This window comes from Acinonyx jubatus, chromosome D2 (genome assembly GCF_027475565.1).
Source record: "Acinonyx jubatus isolate Ajub_Pintada_27869175 chromosome D2, VMU_Ajub_asm_v1.0, whole genome shotgun sequence".
Taxonomy (NCBI): domain Eukaryota; kingdom Metazoa; phylum Chordata; class Mammalia; order Carnivora; family Felidae; genus Acinonyx; species Acinonyx jubatus.
Window position 1 is genome coordinate 63,059,262 of NC_069393.1, and position 26,719 is coordinate 63,085,980.

General features: G+C 43.6%; 1 protein-coding gene across 4 annotated transcripts in view; it reads right to left on the reverse strand.

The window, feature by feature from the left end:
* The window catches only part of SORCS1 (sortilin related VPS10 domain containing receptor 1), a 502,497-nt gene that overhangs the window by 37,486 nt on the left and 438,292 nt on the right, over positions 1 to 26,719 (reverse strand). For all 4 annotated transcript variants that reach the window (XM_027063022.2, XM_015082978.3, XM_027063024.2 and 1 more), the window contains exons 19-21: positions 15,386 to 15,572; positions 7,292 to 7,425; positions 4,961 to 5,084 (exon numbers count right to left, since the gene is read on the reverse strand). In XM_027063022.2, the coding sequence (XP_026918823.1) occupies positions 4,961 to 5,084; positions 7,292 to 7,425; positions 15,386 to 15,572 (445 nt within the window). The remainder of the gene's footprint in view (positions 1 to 4,960; positions 5,085 to 7,291; positions 7,426 to 15,385; positions 15,573 to 26,719) is intronic.

Sequence of the window (26,719 nt, forward strand, 5' to 3'; positions counted from 1 at the left end):
GGGGTGCATGTGGGAGCAGTGGAAAGCATAAGTAGCCGAAGTACATGCATACATACAGTTAAGCCTTGAACAATGTGTGGGTTAGGATGCCCTCCCTCACCCTGGTACACGAAAATCGACATTTAACTTTTGACTCCCCAGAAGCTTAACTATTCATTTAAAAAAAATGTTCTGTTTTGTTTTGCTTTGCTTTTGAGAGAGAGAGACAGAGTATGAGCAGGGAAGGGGCAGAAATTGAGGGAGACACAGAATCTGAAGCAGGCTCCAGGCTCTGAGCCGTCAGCACAGAGCCTGACGCAGGGCTCGAACTCACGAACCACGAGATCATGACCTGAGATGAAGTCGGATACTTAAGGGACTGAGCCACCCAGGTGCCCCAAAGTTAACTATTAATAGTGTATTGTTGACCAGAAGACTTACTGATAACAGAAATAGTCGATGACCACATATTTTGTATGTTATGTTTCATATACAGTATTCTTACAATAAAGTAAGCTGGAGAAAAGAAAATGTTATTAAGAAAATCATAAGGAAGAGAAAATACATTATAGTCCTGTACTGTATTTATCAGAAAAATCTGTATATAAGTGGACCTGTGCAAACCCGTGTTGTTCACAGGCCACCTGTGGTGTGTGTGTGTGTGTGTGTGTGTGTGTGCGCGCGCGCACATGTGTTTGCAGCATATTTACATTTTTTTTAAAAGCAAACCTGTGCCCTGAAGCAAATTAAGGAAAACAATGCAAATTAGATTTTCTTTCCCACAGTCTATTTTGTGGCTTTGGGTGGACAATCTTTTCCTGGTCCATTTCCCAAATATAATGCTTCCTTCAGTCTGACCATGATGGCCCTAATGTTCCCCTCAGCTTGACTAAATTTAGGCAAATTTCTTCCTGACCACAGCCACTGACCTCCCTTTTCCTAGAGCATTTACTACTTTCGAAAACTTGCAATTGTAGATTCCTCCTCTGCTCTTTTGAGATGCACATCTTCTCCAACCCAGGAATGTCTTTCTTAAGGACCTGGGAACCATATCTTTGAAATGCAACCATCAAGAAAGATAGAAAAATAGTATAGGGTTCCTCAAAAAATTAAAAATAGAATGACCAGATGATTTAGGAATTCTACTTCTGTGTATTTACCTGAAGGAAACAAAAACACTAACTGGAAATGATATCTGCACCCCCATATTCACCACAGCATTATTTACAATAGCAAAGATATGGAGATAACCTACTCTCCATAGAAAGATGAACGGATACAGAAAGTGTGGAATGTATGTGTGGAATGTAGAAAAAGCAAAAACAAAACAAAATCTCAGATACAGAGGACAGATATGTAGTTGCCAGAGGCAGGAGTGGGAAGGTGGGCAAAATGGGTGAGGGTAAAGAGGTACAGCTTCTAAGTATAAAATAAATAAGTCACGGGGATATAATATAGGGCATGGTAACTATATTAATGCTGCATTGAATGTTGAAAATTGCTAAAACAGTTAAAGTTAAAAGTTGTCATCATGAGGGAAAAAAGAATTGTAACTACATACACTACTAGAGGTTCACTAGACTTGTGGGGATTAATTCACAATATATACAAATAATCATTATGTTGTATACCTGAGACTGATAAAATGTTATAGGTCAATTGTATCTCAATACAAAAATAAGATTGACATACTCTTGCCATGTGTACCAGGAAAGGAAGGAAGGAAGGAAGGAAGGAAGGAAGGAAGGAAGGAAGGAAGGCAGGCAGGCACAATGGACCTCTGTCCATGACACAGAAGGAGCCTACCTTTCATGAGCACCATTTAGCAAACACAGTCAGCCTAATGACGGTGATAATCCCTCACCTCTGAATTCCTCCACTAGTTCATCCCTGGGTTTAACAATATTCCTGACTTTTATTTTAGGTGAGTTCAATCTTGCCTGTTTAACTCTGTGTGATATAATGTATCTTTAATAGATCACACACTTCATTAAGATTTTCTAGTAATACAGGGGCACTTGGGTGGCTCAGTTGGTTGGGCACCTGACTTCGGCTCAGGTCATGATTTCACTGCTTGTGAGTTTGATCCCTGTGTTGGGCTCTGTGCTGACAGCTCAGAGCCTGGAGCTTGCTTCAAGATTCTGTCTTCATCTCTCTGCCCTCCTCTGCTCATGCTCTCTCTCTCTCTCAAATATAAAATAAAACATAAAACAATTAAAAAAAAAGGTTTTCTAGTAATATGCCTGAAACTCTGACACTTCATCTAACTTAAGATAAATGAAGGATGCTTGCTCAGAAATTTGGTTAGAGGAGGGAAGACCACTTCCTTGCTCAAGCTTTTGATAAAGAGACGATTTTAGTGAAGGTAGCTCATTTGATGGAGAGCGATCCACTCTTGGATGACACCTTTAAAGACATTTTAGCGAGAAGGATAACTAAGCCAGGCAAGTAGGTGGAAAGTGGTTAGAAACATTCCCTCTGGATTCAGATTCCTAGGCTCTATCTGTTTATTATACTTAGCTCATATTTCTACATTTGAAAAATAGGAGTAAATATAGCCTATTGTTCATAAGTCTGCTCAGAGAATTCAATAAAACATCATATGTATCAGGTGCTTTGAACAGATGTTGGTAAGGGCTTTGTCAATGTTAATTTTTACCACTACCATCACCATTATTATTATTACTGGAGCTGTCACTGAATAGCAGAATGACTCAAAGCCAGTAATTTCCCATTTCTGGGCTACGATTTCCTCTCTGTGAAATGATGGCATGAGCCAGGTCAGGCCAAAGACCTTCTAGGTTTAACGTTCTCTTTGTGGTTCTGATGAGGTTGCTGATAGGCTTAACCAAGAGAACATCTGTTGGGAGTCATGGGTCAGTGCCCATTAGTGTCACCTATTGACATCCAGGAAGGAAAGAGAGGAAAGGGAGTCTCAGATGGAAAAGACATGAAAGCTATTTAGTGGGGGTAATTTCAAAGCATGGGCCCTGGGTCTAGATGGGCAGGGTTAGAAGCCCAGATCCACAACATACTAGCTGGGGCAAGTTATCTGTCCCGCTGAAGTAATGAGAGTATTAACATCACCTACTATATGCTAGGTCGTCGTGAGGATTCAGTGCATTCACTGAGCATAGAAAAGAGATGAAGAAGGAAAGAGAGGCAAAGGCACTCCCCCATTTTGGCCACCTGGCTAAGAGGTTGCCTCACTGACGGGACCTTGTTAGGAAAACCACAGCCCTGGTTTGCTCTCACTTACTGTTTGGGCTTAATCAAGCTACTTTCAGGGGCCTGTGGGGGTGGGGGGAGGGGAGGGGAGGAGGGAGGACACATTATGACTCTTAACACCCAGCCATGCGAGGAATAATGTCCTCAGACTTGTTCAAAAATGCTTATAAATTGCTTTTTGAATTTGAAGGTCAAATTCGCAAGATGAGAAATGAAAGCAGTACCTGTATCAGAGCCAATTAATTCTGGGACTGGGGCAATTGATAATATTTGGACCACTAGCTAGTTTCTCTTTGTCTCTCTCTTTCTGTCTCATTCCTGGTCTCACCCTCCCTCCCTTCATCCCTGTCTTTTGTTCTCTCTCTCTCTCTCTCTGCACAGCATTTACCTTTCCTATCTACTTTTAAATTTTAATTTTTCATGATGCATATATACCACTTTCATATTAACAATAATTTTCACATTTTTATCATCCACCTATACACTCAGTGCATACCTATCTATCTTTTGGTGCAGAAAAAAAAATTACCAAAATGAGATCGATATGTATAAACTGTCTTTAATCCCCCATTTGAAGTCAGTGATCCTATCTTTTCATTTCAGTATATTTTCATTCTGTGCAATACTCTGACTACATTCAACTTCCCCAACTGATTAGCAGACTGTTCTGTATCATTGCTTGTTCAACCAATATCCAATCTATGATGATACATGACATCTGCATGATATTGTTTTTAATTTAATCAGAGTATTTTTTTTTAATGATATGTATTTCTGGAAGAGATCTTCAGAATATTTACATATTGGTAGATTCTTCTTAATAATCAAGACTCTTAATTTTTTTTTTTTAACATTTATTTATTTTTGAGACAGAGAGAGACAGAGCATGAACAGGGGAGGGTCAGAGAGAGGGAGACACAGAATCCGAAACAGGCTCCAGGCTCTGAGCTGTCAGCACAGAGCCCGACGCGGGGCTTGAACTCACAGCCCTCACGGACCGTGAGATCATGACCTGAGCCGAAGTCGGCCGCTTAACTGACTGAGCCACCCAGGCGCCCCTAATCAAGACTCTTAAAGTTAAACTTTAAATTGTTTGAAATTTATTTATTTTGTGTGTGTGTGTGTGTGTGTGTGTGTGTGTGTGAGAGAGAGAGAGAGAGAGAGAGAGAGAGAGAGAGAGAGAGAGCATGAGTAGGATAGGGGCAGAGAGAGAGGGAGAGAGAGGATCCCAAGCAGGCTCCACATTCAGCGCAGAGCCTGATGTGGGACTCAAACTCATGAACTGTGAGATCATGACCTGAGCTGAAATCAGCTGTCAGATGCTTAACTGGCAGAGCCACCCAGGTCCCCCTTGAAGTTGAACAAAAGCCTAAATATTATCTATTTTCTTTTATAATGGGGGTTTTAGTTATTCAAACACCACCAGAATACCAAATGGAATGGATCAGCTTTATACATAATGAAACCCATTCCACCCCACTCAGGTGAATGGGTGTAGAGTTGCCCTTTGTGCCCCAGAGCCACTTTCAGGAAACAGTCCAATAAGCGCCCCCAGGGTCTTGTGACAGCAACTATGTGGGGGAACCACCTCTCCCAAAAGGAGGAGATCAGACTTGACTCAGCTCTTTCTCTACCACTACGCTCTTTTCCCTGGTTAGAGGTCATGAGCCAGGGTGGCCAGTGGGACGAAAGCACCAGGCTAGTTCATCTGAGCTTGGGCCCAGCGACGGGTTAGTGTAGACAGGGCACTCACCATACACCGCGATGCTCTTTGTGTCTTGCAGGATGGCATTCCCAGCAGAGACCTGGACTGTGATGGTGTTCATCCCTTCAGAAGTAAACTTGAATGATATGCTTCCCTCCAAGGTGATCAGAGGCTAAAATGGGTGAAGGCCCAGAGTCAGGGGACACTTGCTCAATTACAGATGAGACAGCCACTAGCTCTGATCCACCAACAAACCACTTAAGTCAGCATAGGCTCTTCCTGGTGTGGCCCTGGGTGACCGGCTCCATCTATGCCTCCCCATCATCTCAAGTCCAGGCTAGAAAGGAGCTACGAGAACCACGACCCTAAGTGACTCTGCCCATTCCTTGTGAATACGACACCTCTCTTCCGGTATCTTTACACAGCAATCTGGGGACACTGGTAGGTCTTGCTGTTTGGTGGGATATAGCTCTCTATCTGTAACCTGCTCAGAGCAGGCAGATCCCTTAACACAAAGAAATACTCAAATCAGACCAAAACAGGCAGTTCATATTAATCCAGATTTAAGCAGTAGTCATTGAAAATCTGTAAGCTTCCAGTTGTTCATCTCCAGCGTGTACCGTTTATAGAAAATTACAATGGAACACAGTGACCGTGGACACCAAAACTGTACTATTTAGACTGGAGTGGCCTTGTGTGGCTTGGTTCCTCTGAGAAGCCCTATCAGCAGTTTTTGGAAGTAGCTGCTATGGAAACAAGTACTAATTGGATAGTGGTTTGAGGACTGAAAAAAAGAAAAAAAGAAAAAAAAAGATTTGGAGTAGTGCCTGTAATATAATCAGATGCTGGGGTCCTGGAGGAAAAGATTATTAGCTTACTGACCTCCCTCAACTCATTCCTCACAAACATTTTTCTTTCCTGTCTTTTCTTAATTAATGTTAAAATCTAAATTCATGTTCCTCCCTGTATGGCAGAGGGAAGACCAAAGCCCGGCATAAGAAGTCTACTCGACACAATCTGTGGAGAATTTGTTTTTTGCTGAAAGATTTAAAAAAAAAAAAAAAAAAAAAAAAAAGGAGACACGGAAGAAAGTTGTTTAGTATGTTCACCTTCTAGCACTAGCTTTCAGGCAAATAACTTAGATTTCTCCCCTGCCACTGTGGGTAGTGGGTCCTACTGGGGTCAAATTTATATGCGAGGTTTCAGAAGAAAAAAAAAAGGCTTCTTTTCAGCAGCTGAGTCAAATTAGCCATAGAGGTGAGCGTTTCCTCCCCCTGCTGGGCCTGTAGCAGGGCTGGGGTCAGGAGAGGTATCTTCCCTGGGCCTGTGCAAAATTAGGTCTCCAGTGAGAGCCAACATTAAGCTCTGGGGTAGAATCAGATTTGTATTGGAATAAGTTGCACTATATTTGAAGAGCAAAGCCCCCCAGTGCAAGAAAACGACTCTGCTGGAGGAAGATGAAGGGTTCTAGTCCCACCAACTCATCCCTGCGCCTCCTGGGGAGGCCTGAGGCTGGCTGCCTGCACGGACATCTGGAAGCCAATTTGAATCTCTGAGAATGGAGTCAGTTCAAAACGGAGCTTGCAGCCTAGTATGAGGGGAAAACAATTCCCATGGGCATGGGGAGGCCTTGGATCTGGCCTCTGGTGAAGCCGCTGAATGAGGCGGGGAAACCACCTCCTGTGTGTCCTCCTCATTTTTTTCTGGAAAATGAAGGGCTTACAGTAAGTGAGGTTTATGGTCTCTATGGAGTTTAAAGGTGCTGCTGACTTCTGGTCACAGGCCATGGTTTTTTACAGGGAAAACATAAAGGGTAAAGCTGTGGCTACGTCTGATTCAGGGTGAGAAGGCCATTTGGGGGCTGGGTTGTAGTAAGTATTTGTTGCTTCAGACTCTCTGTTATCCATTGGCTTTTTTTTTTCTTTTTGTGGACCGTTTTCTGCCCTCTCTTGGACCATGTGGTTCCAAGGAGACTGATTTCATCACCTCTTTTTCCATTCCCACCACTGGGAAGGCTTGGTCAATAATACTCCATTCTGGGACATCTGTAAGAACGTCTATGAAAGACAGTTCATTTTCCCTGCTAGGTGGTGACAGTTAAATAGCTCAGGTTGCTGAAAAGGGTCTTTGCAAAGGCAAATCTCACTGGAGAAGAAGGCCAATGTGGAGGAAGATAAGGGGTAGGGGTGGTGCGGTGAGAGACAGACAGAGAGACAAAGGCAACAAACTGTTGAGATGACTGGTGTACTAAGAGCCTGCTCTCCCCGACACGAGGACTACCCTAGACCCTTGAGTTACAGAAGCCATTTCATTTCCTCTTTTCCCTTCAGCCAGTGTGAGCTGAGCTGCCATTTGATGCCGCGTGGAAGGCTGACCCACCTCTGTGTTGTTTCCATACCACCATACGTAAGTGAGGGTGCCCACTTGGCTGGGCCACAGCACTGCAGTTGCGTTGACCTCTTTGTTCTTCGTCGTGACAAAGGGAAGAGACAGGTGTACATGCTCCAGGGGACCTGAGGCACAAGAGAAAAGACGAGTCATGGAGAAGGAAGAACTTTCTTTGCTTCACCTTTCCCTGCTCTGAAGAGAATACGTATTAGTTCTGGAAGTCTCCAAAACGTGACAGTCCTATTCCCTGAGCAAAGTGCCAGGGGTTGCCCCTGCTTTGGAGAAAAATATATATCGTGACCCATTGTATCTCAATATTTTCCACTTACTGGTCTTTCTTCCAGGCCTAAAACCTGAGTTATGCATGTGTAAAACTTTAGAAATTTACAAGTAATGTATGAAGTCCTTAAAAGAAGAGCCATGATACGAGACTTCATAGGAAGATGCAAAGTCTTTCCAAGAGGTCATATCTGTGGCGGTAAACAAGGATGAAGGAAACCTCACGGAGTCCAGGTGGGTGGCAGGGGGAGCTGGTGGTGGTGGTGACTTCACAAATCCCCAAACCATTTTAGATGTGATGATTCTTTACTCTTTGTTAGATTTTAAAGATCTGTGTATGTGTAGACACATATGTGTGTGTGTGTGTGTGTGTGTGTGTGTCGCTGCCCGAGCATATGTAACACCACCTGTTTGGTGTTAGGTCAGCTTGTCTAGGACAAAGCGTGCATGAGCAGGTAGAGACAGCCCTGTGGTTCTCAGGTTCTCAGGATGTGCTCAACTGAAGAAAAAAATGGGGGGGGGGCGATTCTAACTACGGAGGCCCGCTAGATGGACAAATATCATCCACATCCTGACCTTCAACTAATAAAGTTCATGCTTAGAACTCAAAAATCACCGACTTGACTCTGGACTCCATTAGGAGCCAAATGTTCCTAAGAAATTCATCATTTCCTACACACCCCCCACCCCTTCTGTAATCTCCATATCTTAATGAAAAAAAAAAAAACAATGTATATCCAAGGCACCAACCCAGAAGCATAAAGTCAATGTAGATTCCTTATTCCTTGCCACTCATTCTATGTTAGAAACCATGGATCTGGTTTCATAAATACCTTTCAGTTAGAGTTCCTCTCACCATCCCCAATCCTTCCCTGGCTCATACACCTGGACTGTCATGCTCCGTACAGATCTTCTGGCTTCCAACCTGCTCCTGTGCTAATCCACCCTCCCGCTCTGTGTGTTCACTGCCTGCCTGCCTCAGTAATAGACAAGCTGCACCAAGTGCCACGGTGCCCAGAACAAAACATATGCTCCAGGGTGAAGGTAGAGCAAGTGTAAAGATCCTGAGGAAGAACTGGATCTCCATGTTTGTGGAATAGCAAGAAAGTTCAAGTGGCTGCAGTGAGAGGTGGAGGGAAAGAGTGGAAGCCATTGAGACCTAAGAGGTATTTGTACATACAGCATGTCAGTCCGTGTATCTGAACTATGCATATGTGGGTTGTATGAGTTCATTCTTGCATGTATACAATTTATATGTTCATACAATGTATGGCAATGACTACGTACCTCTCACCCTACAAACTGTTGTGAGAGTGATTTTTCTAGAAAGCCAAGTTGATCTTGCTTACTCACTTGTTCAAAACTAAATTTCGCACTCCCTAATTATAATGATGATGATAGTTAAGACCTATTGATCTAACATTTGTGAGACAGAGAACACAGGCTGCAAACTTTTGGAAGGTAAGAGTCTTTCATATTTACCTTTATACATAAAGGCTAGCATAGTTCCTGAGATGTAGCAGATAATCGAGTGTTTTGCTGGGTAAATAAACAGACAATGCAATTTCTTGTTTCTGCTTTTGTCTATGCTTCTCTCTCTTTATAGAAATAGAGTCTTGGTGACCAGAATACAGGCAAGAATTGATTTCCTGGTTTATAAGCCATATGATAAGAAGTAGTTGTTCATAAGTCAGAATGGTTCGATACAATAATAAAAGGGCAGCATTCACTGAGTGATAACTATGTGCTACGTATTCTGCTAATGACCCTTTTGAGTCTCATTTGCTCCTCTCCACAGCCTTATGGAGTACGCGATACTATCACGTCTGCTTAGAGATGAACCAACAGAGGAAAGTGACTTTCCCAAGGTCACGCAGCTAGGAAACATCCATTCTGGGGTGTGAACCAAAGAAGTTTGATCTTAGAGCTCATGCTCTAGCCAGCTGACAAATGCTCAAAAGACCTTTCCCTTTTTAACAAATTAGCTATTAAGAGTCAGCATCCACTGATTACTTAAATACATTCCAGGCACTGGCAAATGCACTTTATACATGTTCTCATTTCTTACGCGGCTCTTGCTGTTTTGCTCCAGCAGGCTAGGCCCTGTTCTGCCCTGAGGCCTTGGCTTAGACACCCCTCTTGAGGCACCTGCCAGTCTTCAAGTCTCAGTTCCAGGAACCACTCTTCTGGAATGCTCTTCCTGACTCCCCTGATCTGAGTTAAATGACTCAGCTAGAAGACAAGGACTAGATGAGCTTTGTTAGACATGCCAATTCCATTCTAACGGGGTTCATTGTCTTTGTCTCTCTCACATATGAGTACTTAATATATTTTTATTTTTTATTTTTTTAAAACATTTTTTTTAATGTTTGTTTATTTTTGAGACAGAGAGAGACAGAGCATGAACGGGGGGGGGGGGGGGTCAGAGAGAGGGAGACACAGAATCTGAAACAGGCTCCAGGCTCTGAGCTGTCAGCACAGAGCCCGACGTGGGGCTTGAACTCACTGACCGCGAGATCATGACCTGAGCCGAAGTCGGCCGCTCAACTGACTGAGCCACCCAGGTGCCCCATTAATATATTTTTAAAGTCAGAATATCAAAGTGAGGATGGTGCCTGTGTCCTCTTAATGGCAACAGTTGAATCTTCTTAGTGAAAAATGGTCACTAATTCATTCAATAGTTTTAGAGTGCTGCCATATGTCAGACATTATTCTAGGTGCTGGGGACACCTGGTACTTGGTGGGGCTTATGTATTAATGAGGGAGGCAGGCACTGAACACACAAAGCAGGGGTACGTGATAGAGTGCTAGTTTTGTGTCTCAGAAGAAATGACATTGGAGCAGGGACCTGAATAAAGTGAAGGCGTGCACTATTTGTGATGCATCGGGGTGAGGGTAGAGCAAGTGCAAAATCTTGAGGAGGAAGTTTGCTCGCCATGTTTGAGGACTAGCAAGAAAGCCCAAGTGGCTGCAGGGGAGAAATGGAGGGAAAGAGTGGAAGCCAAGGAGACCTAGGATTCAGGACGCATAGCATGTTGGCTTGTAGTCCATGAAGTACGCATATGTGTGCATGGGTTCATTCAAATGTGTGCAATTTACCTTTCATATTCCCACCTTGTCCTCTTGTATTCATTTACTTTTTGTGCATTTGACATACCTAGTTTCTGCTGCCCCAAACCTAGCTTTTAAGCATCTCTTCTATGCACAGAGGGTGCAGTCTGAGCTAGGGGAGCCGTGGAAGCGAAACTCCAGTCCCTGGAGGCCCCCAGCTGGCTGGCTGCTCTAAATCCAGAGCTGAACAAGCTGGCAGAGGTAGCTCCATGACAAACGTGCCTGTGGTGCCGAAGAAGGGCGGCAGGTGGCACTGCATCACTCCATATGAATCTTTGCTGCAAGGTGGTTGAAGGAAATGGGAAATTACTTGTGTGAATCGGGTTTCCCTTCTCTTTTCTTGTTTAGTCCTATTATGCTGCAGGAAGCAGCTGACGCCTGTGAAGCTGGACATCGTGCAAGCGCGTCTGTGTGTGTGTGTGTGTGTGTGTGTGTGTACACGTGCAATTACACACACAATGATCGTTTGGGACTGACTCTACCATTTGTCCTGGAGACCTCTGACTGTAGAATTGAATATTGTATGTGCATTACATTGATGTTTGTCTGCAATGTAAAAAAGCTCTAGGAGAAACTAAAGTAGTTCAAAGTATAAAGATGAAATCCCAAACCAGAGTCCCTTAAACTGCAATGTGCATACGGATTATACTAATCTGTTCAAGGCAGATTATGGGCACATTTCTAGAAATTCCAATACAGCAGGTCTGGAACTAACACTGCATTATTATCATGCAGTTCTGGGATGGGTGACTCATTCAACCACGCTTTACAAAACTCAAGTCTAACATTTGCTGGCCAAGATAACAATGATGTGAAAAGTTGCAAAACTACATAGGTTTTCAACAAACTGATCACTTCACCCTAAGGTAAGAGCAGAAAGGCATCTGTAAATGGTACCTATGTTAGGAGGTAATTGCAGAGAGATCTAGAAAGTACTACAAAATCTAGCTCAACTACTTATTTTTAACCTTTCATTCTGCTAATCTGCACAGTATTCGGTGACTTTTTTCCTGCAAGTCTGCCTGAGATGGGGCAGCTTTCTGAGCAGAAATGTGCGTGTCCTCTAAATTCTACCCGCTCCCACCAGCTGAGGCCAACACTGGCTGCACCACCACGTGTCCCATTAGTTTGCAAACTAGCAGAGCACAGTAAATACTATCCCCAAGAACTTTCTATCAGGCTACCACAGATTACCCAACCTCCCAGTGGGAATGGCTCACCCACTCCTGGAAACTTTACAGCAGGCACATCCTCTCCACTTGTTTCTGATGACTTCTGCAAACCCGTATTAAAAACTAAAACAAGAACAAAACCAAAACTCTCTGATTTGGACTCAAATCACCTTTCTGACTTGGAGGGTAGAGAGAATCTTTCTTCAAGACAGGAAATGGGGGAGAATTCTGGGCAAAGGGGAGGGTGTTAGTAAGAGAAGCGGAGGGTAGGCTTGGCGAAATGACCTAAGGGTTGCTGCTCAGAACCCACTAAGTAGAAACGCACGTGCTACTTTGTGATGATGGGAAATCAAGCTTTGCTAGTTGACAGGTCACAGCATATTTTGCTTGAAAGAACCTTTGAGAAGCAAGATGTGCGTTCCTCACATGACAGCAGAAAATCTAGGCTCAGAGAAATGGAGTGACTTGGCCAGGAGTTTGGGCCAACTCCCAACTCAGTCCAGCGTTTGGGTTTCATTTTTTCTACAAAGACCACCCCCAGCCCTGCCCCCATACCCTGGTACTGTGGCCCAAAATGGCCAAGAGACCCTTCAGGTTTGAGATTTGGGGGAATGTTAATCAATTACGGTCTTGTTCTGACTTCGTCTTAGTATACAATGGTGTCAAAGCACTCCTCCCATCTTCGTTTGCTCCATCTGCAAGAAAGGGCCGATGTTGCCTGTCATGGTACAAGTGTCAGGAGAAGCAAAGGAGGACATGTGCCTTTGCACAGGGACACGAACTTTAGGAGAGAAGTGGTGATGTGAGCAAATATGTCAGACCTGCCGAAACTGCTTATGACGGGGGTTTTAGATGTATGCGAGTTAAAGAAAGTTTAGGAAAAAATCCTGTTTTGATGCAGTTAGTAAAAAAGAGTTCATTCTTATCCCCAAGTCCAGGCTTAGAAAGGGTTCCATTACATGAAGTATGCTTATCCAACCACTTAACCCAAGATAAGCCTAACAAAATTGCGATCAGAACACAAAACTTTCCAGGGGCGCCTGGGTGGCTCAGTCAGTTAAGCATCCAACTTCAGCTCAGGTCATGGTCTTGTGATTTGTGAATTGGAGCCCCGCGTGGGGCTCTGTGCTGACAGCTCAGAGCCTGGTGCCTGCTTCGGATTCTGTGTCTCCTTCTCTCTCTGCCCTGCCCCAACTTGTGCTCTGTCTCTCTCTATCAAAAATAAATAAATGTAAAAAACAAAAAATTAAAAAAAAATAACACAAAATTTTCCATTACTAACCATCTGCCATTAAGGTGAAAGTCAAAGTACTGAGCCACTCACTCAACTAGGCTAATGCGAAAAAAAAAAAAAAGCCACTGAACAAAGCAGTACATTTCTTCTAGAAGCCATGGCTTCAGCAACCTTTAATCTCTGTGCTGTTTTCCTTCCCAGGGTTGAGTAAGGTTGGGAGAAAACCAGGTTAGGGAGCTAGCTCTCAGAGGATCTGATCATGTTTAAGGGGTGAGGAAGAATCCATAGGGTGACCAAGAGACCAAGGTATGGATGATCTATGGGAGAGCCTGAGAAACTGCGACACAAAGCTAGTGCTGAACTTGAACTCGGTATTTACACATGGTTAGCATGTGGTAGATGTTTCATACATAGGCGAGATATGGAATAAAATCACTGTAATTTTTCAGGAGAGACTGAATGGCTGTAAGGATAAAATCCCCCTTACAGAATAAGCCATGGAAAAACGACAGGTTGCTAGGTAGGTGGCCATTCTCAGCAAAGGTACCAGCATTTGTGTGGCAAGTTAGTTTTGCTACTAATAACCAATGTTGGTGAGGTACTTCTGAGAGATTTTCTGATTATTCCTAAGTAAGAAAGATTATTTCTTAGCAAGAGACAACTCCAGAAAGTCCATACAGGACAGCCTGGGGTGGGGCAGTCATGGAGTCAGCAGGAAAGGAGCCTATGGAAGGCACCTTGAACCTATGTAGTGGTACAGCAAGGAGTTCATGTTCCTTCGGGACAATCTGTGAAGGAGTGGAGGGGATAAGGGTTGGTGGAGACAAGCTGCATCACTGACAAGACTGACCTCAGTGATCAAGAGCTGGCACTCCAGAGTCTGGCAGACCTGAGTCTGCAGCCTGGCTTTGCCAGATAGTAGGTCTACAAATGCATTATTCAAATTCCCTGACACCCACAGCTCTTTGTAAGTAGGGTTTCTAATAGTGCCTACTTCCTTGGGTCATTTTGAGACGTGAGATCATACATGCAAAGAGCTTGCTTAGCACAAAAGTGGGCACATAGTAATTGCTTCATAAACTTTAGCTGAAAAGAGGCAGGAGGAGTGGGCACACTGGGAATCTTGTACAACTTTGCTTCAACCCAAAGGAGGGAGGATGCGTTTCTTCAAAGCCCTTTTGTCATGAGTGTACAGGAGAGAAAGATCAAGAATTACTGCTGAAATCCTCAGTAATTAACAATCACTTGGGAAATCCCTGGATACTCTTGTCCTCCCACTAGACCAAAGAAGCTTAAGAAAAAAAGATTCGAGTTGGTATGTTCTATACTCAGTTTAGTTTCATGGGCCAGGGGCAGGTGGGAGGCATGGGATACTGCCTGGCCTTAATATTCTTCGCTTAGAATTTGGAATTAGTTTGGACCAGGCTGTCCATAAAAGGAGCTTTCATTTTAGGAGGCCAGTGCCTTCTCCATTAGGCCACCGGGGCTTCACATAGCTACTTTCATTCTAAAGCAAAGCATTCTGTAGCAATCTAAAGATGTTCTAAACCTGTTTGGGGATGCCCACACCCCTGCCACAAGGGGCCTTCATGGCGCACGTTTGTACTACACGCAGCTTAGCAGCAGTCATGATGTCGTCAGACTTAACACATCTTTAGATTCCTCCGTGGGGCAAGCGCTTCGACACCTCTTGGAACTGCTTCGTAATACAGCTTCCGCAACACTGTTTACACTCTTTCCCTCTCTTGACACCAACTTCTCTCTAGCACCGAATCATCACGGATAAAAGCCCAGGAAATACACTTTCAAAATAGGAGCACGAGTCTAAAAGAGTTATTAACAGTGAGGTGTATCATGGGAAGAGAAGAATAATGAGATGGGGAGAAATTCCATCACTAGTGCTAATTCTCAATGCAGTAGACTGAGCCATACACGGGAGTTGTTTTCAAATGTTTCTTGCTTAAAAAAAAAAAAAAAGACAAATCCATATTCAGTCAAATAGCTCAGCAAATTGCTTAGGCCCAGCCGTAGACACAGGTGTTTGATCTCAGAAGCATCTGGAAGAGGCACAGGAAGTGCCATGAGACCAATTTCAGGCAACGCAAATTCTAGGATTCTTCAAACTCTGTCCCCTGTTTTTATTTTCTCCCCATTTGGCTCTCTTATTCTCCTCTCCCCTTCTACTCAAAGATAACGTGTGAGCTGCTTCTAGATATGACATTTGGGGTTATATGTTAAAAGGACACGGCATTTAAAATATGTCATAAACCAACAACAGTAACAACATACAAGTTACATGTAAGTACAGGACGGCGCTGTCCGACCCCAGACCGTTGTCCACCTGCACCGTCACTCGGAAAATGCCCACGTTGTGATAGACATGTTTGATGCCATCTTCCATGGAGCTGAGGTTGACGTAAGACACTGCCACGCCATCACCAAAGTCCACTTGGATGAGTGTCCTCTGGACGTCACCCTGAAAAACAGCCCAACATCAGGAAAGGGGAGTTGGTGCTTGCTGCCTCCGCTCTAGGGGCTTCTTCTGGTTCCTGGCTCTGAGAAAATGGCAGACCCTGGCTCCCTCTTACAGCTGGGAGCATCTGGCTGTGTTTGACAGAACCCCTGTGACATTCCCTAGCAGACAGGAGCTTACCAAGATGGACGGTCTCCCAATCTGAAGGGCACTGATGACTGAAAGTTTCAAGGTTTGGAAAATTCAGTGTTCGTTAATCAGCTCTAACTTGATATTCAATTTCTCAGAGGGATTTGTTTATGCTCTTAGCATCCACGTGAATAAAAGGTATACACACACAGCTTTAAAAATTCAGCCTACCCCACATGGTCACAGACCTCTCCCATGTGTTCGGAACCCCTGGGCCCCTTATTTCTGGTTCCCTAACCATATAAGGAGAAGCATAAAAGACATCTTGCCTCGTACCTGATATGACATTGGACTCAGCCCTGTTATTAAGATAATAAAGGTTAACGCTTTCATACTTCAGCATTTTGTGCTATCAGAATGATAACATTTTATTCTTCACAGAATCTTAGTTGGGAGAGAAAAAAACAGGCCAATATTTGTCCATTTTACAGGTGGGGAAGCTGGACGTTTTAATGATCTGTTCAAGGTTAACATGGCTAATTAGCAGCAGACCTGGATTTGAGCCCATCTCCCTGGATTTGCATCTCATTCATTACAGGTGGGTAGAACACTGATGGCTCCCTGTGCTTGGATCCCAGTGTGCCAGTAACAGGCTGCATGACTTTATGCATTCAGCCTCCTTGGGTGTCCATTACCTCATCTATGAAATGGGCATAAGAATACCTTACTTTCTTAACTTGAAAGGTTGTTCTAAGACATGTGAGTTAATCAGTCATCTGTAAAACTCTGCTTCAAAATAAATTACTGTCAAAACAACGCAGCTGTGAAGGACCTGCCATAACCCTTTTTACAGCTGGACTGGAATCCTACCATTCTTTTTTTTTTTAATCATTTTTTTTTTAACGTTTATTTATTTTTGGGACAGAGAGAGACAGAGCATGAACGGGGGAGGGGCAGAGAGAGAGGGAGACACAGAATCGGAAGCAGCCTCCAGGCTCCGGGCTGTCAGCCCAGAGCCCGACGCGGGGCTCGAACTCACGGACCGCGAGATCGTGACCTGAGCTGAAGTCGGACGCTCAACCGACTGAGCCACCCAGGCGCCCCTGGAATCCTACCATTCTAATATTCCCACCGGTAGGCCAGGAGAGGGAGGATCAGGTCTGCTTTATGAAATCCGGGACCTGTAAGAAAATTGCCTTTTGGAATAACAGCAGAGATTATTTAGGAACAAAGTTGCTTAGACCTTAACCACAAAAAACAGCTTCCTTCCCATGCAGCCCATCCTTTATCAAGTTTCAAGTTTTCTTAGCTTTTCCCATTTTAACTGGGAGAAAAAAACCTAAAAGCAAACAAACAAACAAACACCTTTTAAATAAAAAATATTTTCGATTAAGTAAGGTTCATCTGGTATCATATTTTTTTGAAAAGGCCAAATTTAAAATGCTGACATTTAAAAGGCTAATTCACAAGGAAAGGAAAAGCCGTTCAAATCCTATGAATCTCCATGACCTACTGTTCTGTTCTATGCCCAGCCAAGCACTGTGTGGGGGGCACACTAGCTAACTCTCAGTAGGGCATGGGCAAGAACTCTCCCCTAGGGTGGGAGAAAGAAACTCCATTCAGAACTACAAGACAGATTAGCCACAAGCCCAGACATGGTGCAGTTACCTGAATTCCCTTCACTAATAAATATAAATGTCAACCATTCTCGCTGACTTGTCCTTCATTTGCACAAATCAGACTGATCAATTTCTCATGCTGTTTCTGCTCATTTGTCTCATGTTTTCTGGATTTTCAACAGAGTTGCTGCCAGACAACCATAGGTATGGGCACAGAAGAAGAAACCACCTTAAGATCTCACATCATTTGGGACAAGTGTCCCGGGAATTATCAGGAATAGCTAGGGTTAACTGGGTTAACCGAGGAACATGACAGGCAATATAATTTCTGAAAGGGCGAGAGGGAGCTAGCAGGAGAGCTCAAGCAAACTAGTGCACAGGCACTTGAGTAGGAGGGAGGGGCAGGAAGGGAGAAAAGGAGAGACTGAGAGGGACAGTGAAGGAGGAGGAGAGAGAGGGGAAGGGGTGAGAGGGAGGGAGGGAAGGAGGGAGCCAGGGAGGGAGGGAGGGAGTTTGAGACAGAGACTGAGAAAGAAAGAGAAGTTTAGGAGCACCTGGGTGGCCACTCAATTAAGCATCAGACTTTTTTTTTTTTTTTTAATGTTTATTTATTTTTGAGAGAGAGAGTGAGACAGAGTGTGAGCAGGGGAGGGCCAGAGAGAGAGGGAGACACAGAATCTGAAGCAGGCTTCAGGCTCTGAGCTGTCAGCACAGAGCCCAATATGGGGCCTGAACTCCAGAGCTGCGAGATCGTGACCTGAGCTGAAGTCGAACACTTAACCCACTGAGCCAGTCAGGCGCCCCAAGTGTCCAACTTTTGATATTAGCTTAGGTCATGATCTTGTGATCAGGAGATCGGCCCCTCTTGTGGGAGCATGGAGCCTGCTTAGGTTTTTCTCTCTCTCCCTCCCTCCCTGCCCCTCCCCCACTCACAAGCGCTCGCTCTCTCTCGCTCTCTCTCTTTCTCAAATAAACATTTAAAAAATGTTAAAAAAAAAAAGAAAGCTGAAGGGTTCTTTGTGGAGACAGAATGGACATCAGGTAACAGTCACCATTTGCAAGAACACAGAGGGGAGATTCACAGCTCAGCTGATTCTACCTTAGCCCCCACACAACTGGGAAAAGTATAACCTTGGCTGCCCCTGCTGGAGTCCACCTGCCTTGCCCTTCCTGTCTGGTATTCACCGCTCTGCTTTTGTGGGCCTGGATTTAAACCTCTTTCAGCACTTAAAACTCTTCCCAAGTTCTGTCTGGATGACTACTGTCTGTCATGTTAGCCTTCTGGCCTGACAGCATTCTTAATTATCCAGTCACGACAATGCTCCCCATGCATTTAATAGACGAAAGAAGAGAGCCACGGTGTTGGGTCTAATGTATCAGCAGGGCTGACTTCACAGGGGAATCATGCTTTTAGGGTATTAGGTCAGGTATTAGGAAGATCTTTCTCTCTCTCTCTCCCTCCCTCCCTCTGACATGAGTGCAGGCCCCTGGGCTTGGTACTCTCCACCGGGAACCAAGAACTCTGAGGGGCCAAGGTAGCAGATTTTATTCCTGCTGTTGCAGCTTTGCCCACTCAAGCAGATCAAACCAGATGCCACACTTTTGCCCTCAGAGGCTCTCAGGTGCTTCCCAAGCCTAACACAGCTGTACCTGCCTCTCTTTGGGGCTCATCAGTCATCAGCCTCTGACTTCCTTGGGCTGAAATTACCATCTGAGACAGAGCTGCCAAGTCGTTTCAGAGAATGAGAAATAGGGCAAGGGCAAGAGAGCCTAAGTCCTCGATCACCATTTGATTAGGCACACTCCCCTACTCTGACTGGCTTTCTGGTCATTCATTCAACCAACCAATGAACCAACCAACCAACCAACTAACCAACCAACTAACCAACCAACCAACCAACCAACCAATTGAATGGTTGCTTACTGAATGTCTATCTTGTGTCAGGCATGAAATGGGAAAATGATGGTAAGTAAATTACAACAAACCAAGCAGAACAGATGTGGCCTATCATTTCAGTGAGACAGATTAAATAATCAAACCTAAGTAAAAAGTTATTACAGGGAAAGACATCGTGTTGCAAGTTGTACAGTCGGGAGAGGTGGAGAGCTAAAAATTGGATCTGATCGAAAATTTCCAGGAAAGCTTCCCAGATAAAGTTATATCTGAGCTGTGATGACCTGAAGGGAAGAAATAACTTATCTAAACAAAGGACACCAGTGACTGACATGGAGGTGAGGAGTCCAGGCAAGGGTGACAGAGGGAACCAGATGTGCAAACGCCCTGCAGCAGAAGGGGGGTGCTATAATCAAAAGAAGTTAAAGACACAGGAGGGACACATTATTAAATCAGACTGAAGGGGAGAAAACTTACATTTGGGAACTTGGGGCCTAGTTTCTGATTTTTATTTTGTTCCTAAGAGCAATGGGAAGCCATTAAAGTGAGGTTTGGTGGAAGACGGCATAATGATGGTTTTAATTCAAAAAGATCACTCTGGTTACAATATGGAGGGTGAATTGGAAGGAGGCCCAGGTATTCTGGGAAGCTAATTAGGGGGTAGCTCAGGGTAGATGATGGGAGATTGAGATATGAGTTGCAACAGGAAATTACATGTACCTTCCTGTCAAAATTAACTCCCATCATTTATTGGTTTTGAAAGCAGTGAATCTCAGATTTTGCTATCAGCATCTCTTACAGAAATTAAAAGAAAAAATGCTGATGCCCAGTTACCACTCAAGACCCCTCCCCTCTTGGCTCGGGGCCTCTGGGGAAGATGCTCAGTACTGCTGGGGTTCGAGAAGGTCCAAAGAGGATGTTGGACTGTGCCGAAATTTGAAGCCCGTGGGATCGGATGGTTGAATAGTAGGTTTTCTTGTCAATTAATCCATCTGCAGATGAATACAGCACGGCACCAGCTGATGCTATTCTCCTTCCATCTTGGCATGGTGGCGAAGCCTTCCCAGGATGTTTTCGAGGTCTAAGTGTGAAAGGTGCACCAACAAGGCCAGGAATGAAAGAACCGCACTTGTTGTTCAGTGTCTGGTACACAATTACGTGCAAAAATTCCACACTATCTGTGGCCAAGATTAGTTAACTTCTGGAGGAAAACGAGTTGCTGGCTAATCCATAAGTAGTTGGTATGAACTCCTCGGTGCTGAGATGTGTCCTTACTGGCTGTGCCCTCAGTGCCTGATGCAGGGCCTGCAGATCATTCTTTTAATTCAACAAATTTGGACTGTTGTCCATTTGTTTGTTCTCTGGAGTGCTTCCTTATATATTATCTCGGTTGGCTGTCAGGAGTCCAGGGAGATAGCAAGGGAAGATGTTCTTTTGCTCTGCTACACCAGGAGGACTGGGGCACAGACGGGTTAAATAAGATGCCTGAAATCCCACAGCCAGTGAGACTTAAGGGTTTAAGATTATCTGTGGTTGAACTTTATCCACGCAGTTCAGTCCTTGGTGAACTTCCTTAATTGAAAGTTACTTGTAATCGTTTCCAGCGAGAGAGAAAGATGATAACAAAGGCAAGGCATCACTTTCTTTTCCTGTTAGACTCCATCCCTGGCTTTGGCTCCCCATCCCCCCTCACCCTGACAACAGCTTTGTTTAGAAGGGGAAATATGGATTGACGTGAACACCATACTACATTCTTATGTCTTCCCTCTGGTGAAGCAGTGTCACGTTGAAGCCATAAAGAGAATAGACAATATGGGGAACAAGAGGTACTCATAATTCAGCAGTCAGGAAAATGTGTGTATAATTGAGAGTTACTTCAATTCAATAAACCACAAATCATCATTCCTGAAATGGAACCTAGGCTGGCAAATATCTAGGCTACCAGATAACGTTTTTTAGACCTGCTGCCCTTTCGTCATGTGCCCTGATATAGATATAGAACTATTAGCTCAAAAGATGTGCCCAAGAAAAGCACAAAAGCCACATGAAATCCATATGGGGATTCGACAAGGGCATCACTGACTTCTGTAATAGAAAAACAAATATGTCAAATGGCCACTAAGGAGCCGAGATTAACCTGAGGAATGGAAGGTGTATGAACCTATCAGTTCCTGCAACATGGCTTGAGAGGAAAATGGGAAAACAAATGCTATAGTAACTCAACACTGACAGCCTCGTCCCAAGATGAGATTCCAAGACACTCCTGAAGGCATTATAGACTCACTGCAGATAGAAACTGGGCTCATATGTCAGAGTCTGGCCCCTGCAAAGCTCCAGCTTGCCTCAGCCTTCACGAAAATTCAGTTTTGAAAGGGACCTTAAAGTTCATGTGGCAAAAAGTACGATGCGGAGAATTGACTTGAGTATAACCCATTGTTGTCACAAACAGAAACACAACAGATAACAGTATACGTACTATATGTGTGTGTTCTTACGAGCATAAAGGTGATGGTAAATGCAGTGCAGTCTGTTAACACTGACTCCATGGGGGGCAAAGAGATGTGAGGTGCAGACAGAGACCAACACTTACGATTAAAAGAGGGAGGGAGTAAAGAAGAGAAAGTAAAGACTTCACCAAATTTCAAAGGCGGGGGGTGGAGTATGGTACGACACAAGAAATACCACAAACCACACCATTCTATTTCTACCATTAATGTAAATGTTTAAATGTTGACTAGGTATATGAGAAACAACCAGAAGGGGACACAGATTGATCATAGATTGATGAGGGAGTACAGCCAACTTTGGTCTTAGATTTCTGTTCTTTCTAATGCTCTTTGGACCACAAAGTACAATCAAAAAATCATCAGACAGCATTGAATGACAGAAACAAAAATAAGATATTTCAGCCCTTTCTAATACTAAAAATGTTTAGCAGAGTGGGGAGCACAAAGTAAAAGTAACCCACCTGTGCGTTGCATAGCCTACTCCCGGTAGGTTTAGTCAGACTCAGGTTAACAGAATCTCAACAAGAAACAGGAAAAGAGATCACTATGGTACACTGAGTCCTAGCTATCAAACAGGAGGTTTCTTCAGCTGGTGGAAATAAGTTCATGGGAGCAGTGCTATCCACCTTGTGCTTATTCAGTAAGAGTGAGCTCTGGAAGGTGACTTCTTATATAAAATATGCAAGTAAGACTATTCTAGAACATCTCCTGGTAGTCGCTAAGAGAAAAGACAGCATTCCTTGAAAGTTCACTGTGGCAGAAATAATAACTGCTCTCTGTATAGTATCTCATTTAATCTTCAACCCCAAAAGACTGTTAAGATTTGCCTTGAGTCCCAAGACTAGTTTGAACCAAACTCTCTCTTCTTAACTCCAAGTTCAGCACTCCTACTACTGGTTCACAACTGAAACTATTTTATTGTGCTCATTCCCAGTGGGTGCTCTTGAAGAAAGGATTCACTCATATGTGAAACCAGAAAGCTTTTGTAAGTTCCAGTAGCTAAAACCCTCTAACGGAATGCCAACATGGATCAAATTCTTCATTAAATAGCAATGTAAGAGGAGCTCAGTATGATATGCCAGGTTCTGTAAAATACCATGGAAGCTGCAAAACTTCTTTGAGAACACCCTGCTGATGTGAGTGCTCAACAGAGTGAGAAGAACTCTAAACAAGAATCAACTGACATGACTGTGTTGAGCCTGCCCTTTTATAATGGTAAACTGAGTCCTTCCAGCACAGGATAACACTAGTCTATAAGAAAAGACAGTTGCAAATGCCCTATCTTCTGTTCCTAAGCAAGTCTTGGTTCTCTCTGGTATCCTTTAAAGAGATGCTAGCATTACTGAAAGCTGAGACTGCCTCACTAGATCTGCTGGGAAAGTGTTTCCTGAATATGTGGTTCAATTCATGCTCTCTGGGTTTCTCTTCAGCTTAAAAACTGAGCTCTGGACACAATCTCAAGATACTTACATAGTGGCATGATTGCACAATTATAGAGTCAGCTCCTCCCCTTGTCTACTCAGAGATGGTTTTCTCTGGCACAGGTGCCTCCCCAAATGTGCAGACCCCCACACCTCTTGAAAGAAAAGGTAGCAGCAGAAAACTTGTACGCTCTGACCCGGAGGGAGAATATTCACACAAGGGAGGAGGGCGGTGCATATGGGGTTTTACATTTGACCGGAGAACTCAGGTCCAACCAGGTCAGTGATGCCAGAAGACCAGACTATGGATCCCCCAAATCATATGACTGGATACATATTTCATGTTCCCTAGGATGAAATACAGATGGCTGGGCCCTTCACTGAGGACTCTGATCCTTGGGATTTGCCTAGCTAAGTATCCAAACACTTCTGGATCTAATGCTCAGACCAAGAATTTCCAACTGGAACATTACAAAATGGTTTAATCCTTCATTTCCAAATGAGCCATAGCACCATGTGTTTGAAACGAACAGCAAATTTCCACATTCTCTTTTTATGTCTTCTGTACTTGGTGTCTGGCTTAGAATGGAACAGAATACCATAAGGCAGGAGGGACATTTGGCTTGTGTAAGCAGATCAATAACTATAAGCCAAGGTCCGCTCACGGCATCTAGACACTGTGGTAGATAGAGCTCATACTTGTGACCCATTATGTTTTAAAAACACTTTTTAGGTAATATAGGACATCAGTACATTATTACCACTACATGGTGGCTTTAGGAATCACCACAGCAAGCTTTGGTAGGAAAACTAGGGTGCCACCAAATGACAAAAATCATGTAAATATTTTTAAATAATTTTTAAAAATCAGTCTAAAGCATTCAGGTATGGAGTAAGAGCAAAATGGTGCTTAAAAAAAGGAGTAGGGAGATTCCTTTAGGAATAAACTTATGCAATGAATTTTTCCTACATATTTTTATGTAGTAAAATATATAATAGAAATATGTTAGGTTTGGGGCGCCTGGGTGGCTCAATCTTTTAAGCATCCGACTCTTGATTTCAGCTCAGGTCATGATCTCATAGTTCATGAGATCGTTCTCCATATCAGGCTCTGTGCTAACACTGCGGAGCCTGCTTGGGATTCTCTCTGTCCTCTCTCTGCCCCTCCCTTGCATGTGCATTCTCTCTCTCTCTCTCTCTCAAAATGAAAAAAACTTAAAAAATACTTTATAGAAATATGTTAGCTTAATTAGAAGAAAGAAGAAAAAAGAGAGAAAGTTATGGAAAATTCATAAAGAAAATGTAGGAAACACATCAAATGAGGAAAAAGAAAATTCAAATTGCTCATAATTGTATCACCCAGAGATGACATTGTTAGATTGGTGAATGTTATAGTAACCAATGAGAAGCACTTGAACATGTGCAAATGTGTAGACACACACACACACACACACACACACAATCCTGGAATCATTATACTGTTTTATGTTATGCTTTCAAAATTTCTAAATAGCGTTCAAAACTTTTTTATCTAGCATCACTTGCTAGACTTAACCAAAATCATAAGATCTTATCTCTGAAATGGATATGATTTCTTGCCCCAGATGCTTACTTCCTCACTTTTCCAAATTATTAGGTTCTTGAGAGATCTAAGTGACTTTATAGAGGTCTACAGAGTACTGTATGAAGAAGAAGTGCCCTACAGAGTCAGCTGGTAACTTGGGAGTTGGAAGACTCTGGTTACATGCCCTTTGAAATGCAATTTACGTTTGAACCTCAATTTCTTTACTTATAAAAATAAGCAGAATGACCATGAGCCAAATCATCAAATTTAGGGTAGGTGACCTGCTATTTTTCATAATTGTATTATTCTTGTTATGGGCATTAGTGAAGATCCACTCATATTCCAACACCCCTTCAGGCTGCTAAAATGATCTCAGCTCTTAGGTGAAGATGCATAGTTCATTCAAGTGCTACTGGTCACAAGGTGGAGACTGTCCACGCACACAAATGGTGGATCACACTAGGGGCACCTGGGTGGCTCAGCCGGTTGAGCGTCCGACTTTGGCTCAGGTCATGATCTCACAGTTTGTGGGTTCGGGCCACACATCGGGCTCTGTGCTGAGAGCTCGGAGCCTGGAGCCTGCTTCCGATTCTGTCTCCCTCCCTCTCTGTCCCGCCCCCACACGTGCTCTGTCTCTCCGTGCCTCTTATAAATAAAGAAAACTAATAGAAAAAATTAAAATTAAAAAAAATGGTGGATTACACTAAGGAAGGAGCTGATAAGACAAAGTCATGGAATAATAAATGACAAAGTGCAAAGCCAGAAACCTGAGGAAGCTGCACACTTGGGCAAACCTTGCATGGTTGGGTGAAGTTCTCCTTCGGGGGTAGTGGCCAGTCGTGTGAATGAAATGGGGCACTGGTGTTGTAGGGCCTAAAGCAGACAGGCTGAGAGACTGAAACTCTCGGTAATGAGCCAGGTGTCGCTCTTTGCTTGTCAAGGCAAAGTGCTTTGCAAACACTGATTCCCTGAAACCCTAAAGAATAGCAACACCCCAATGTATGTGGACCAGTATTGAGGGAAGGAAAAGTGGAGCCTTAGAAAGAGCTGCTAAAAGGGGCACCTGGGTGGCTCAGTCGGTTAAGCATCTGACTTCGGCTCAGGTCATGGTTTGCGGGTTTGAGCCCCACATCGGGCTCTGTGCTGATGGCCCAGAGCCTGGAGCCTGCTTCAGACTGTGTGTGTGTGTGTGTCTCTCTCTGCCCCTCCCCCAATCACGCTCTCTCTCTCTCTCTCTCTCTCTCACTCAAAAATAAACAAACATTAAAAAAAAAAAAGAGCTGGTAACCAAGCCAGCCTGAACTTCAGATGCTAGGCCTCTGGCTAGAGACAACCTATATTGCCCGCCTCATTTCCCTCTTTCTTTTTTAACTTGAAGCAGCAAGGGAGAAGAAATCAAGTGGCTCAGTTACCTTGCTAGAGTCAAAGAGAATAAAGCTGAATAGAGTATGGGATAATACATGAGAAAGCCTCTTAAGTCCCCACGGCTCATTGAAATCAGCTCCTGTTCCTTTGTGTGAAAGGAGAAAACAGCCGAGGCTTCTGAGTCCGCCCTGGGCTGGCTTAGACACTGATACCTGTCTAGACTGAACACTGCCTACTAACTCTTTGTGCCATTTCTAAAGGCCCCAATTTTCCCCCAGATGAAAAAGTAGGTCAAATCCCTTTACGACTTCAACAAACGAGGTTCTCACAGAAAATTTTATCAAGAGTCATGTTCTCTATCATCCGACGGCTGGGAGCATCCTGCAATATTTATGAAGTGTTATTACACTGTGGTTACTTTTATGCTGCCATAAGTCTTTCAATGTATGTGAAATTACAGATCATTGAAATCCATTTAATGAGGACACAGCCTTCATGTTTTGAAGTTAAATCTCACCGAAGAAGTTATAATCATGAATTTTCCTTATTAAGTTCCAGTCTCTGTATGTAAATTGAAGTATTAAGACAATGAGATACAGATCAAAGTTTTAATTTTAGTCCCTTGCCTCAGATTTAATTTAAAAGTCTTAA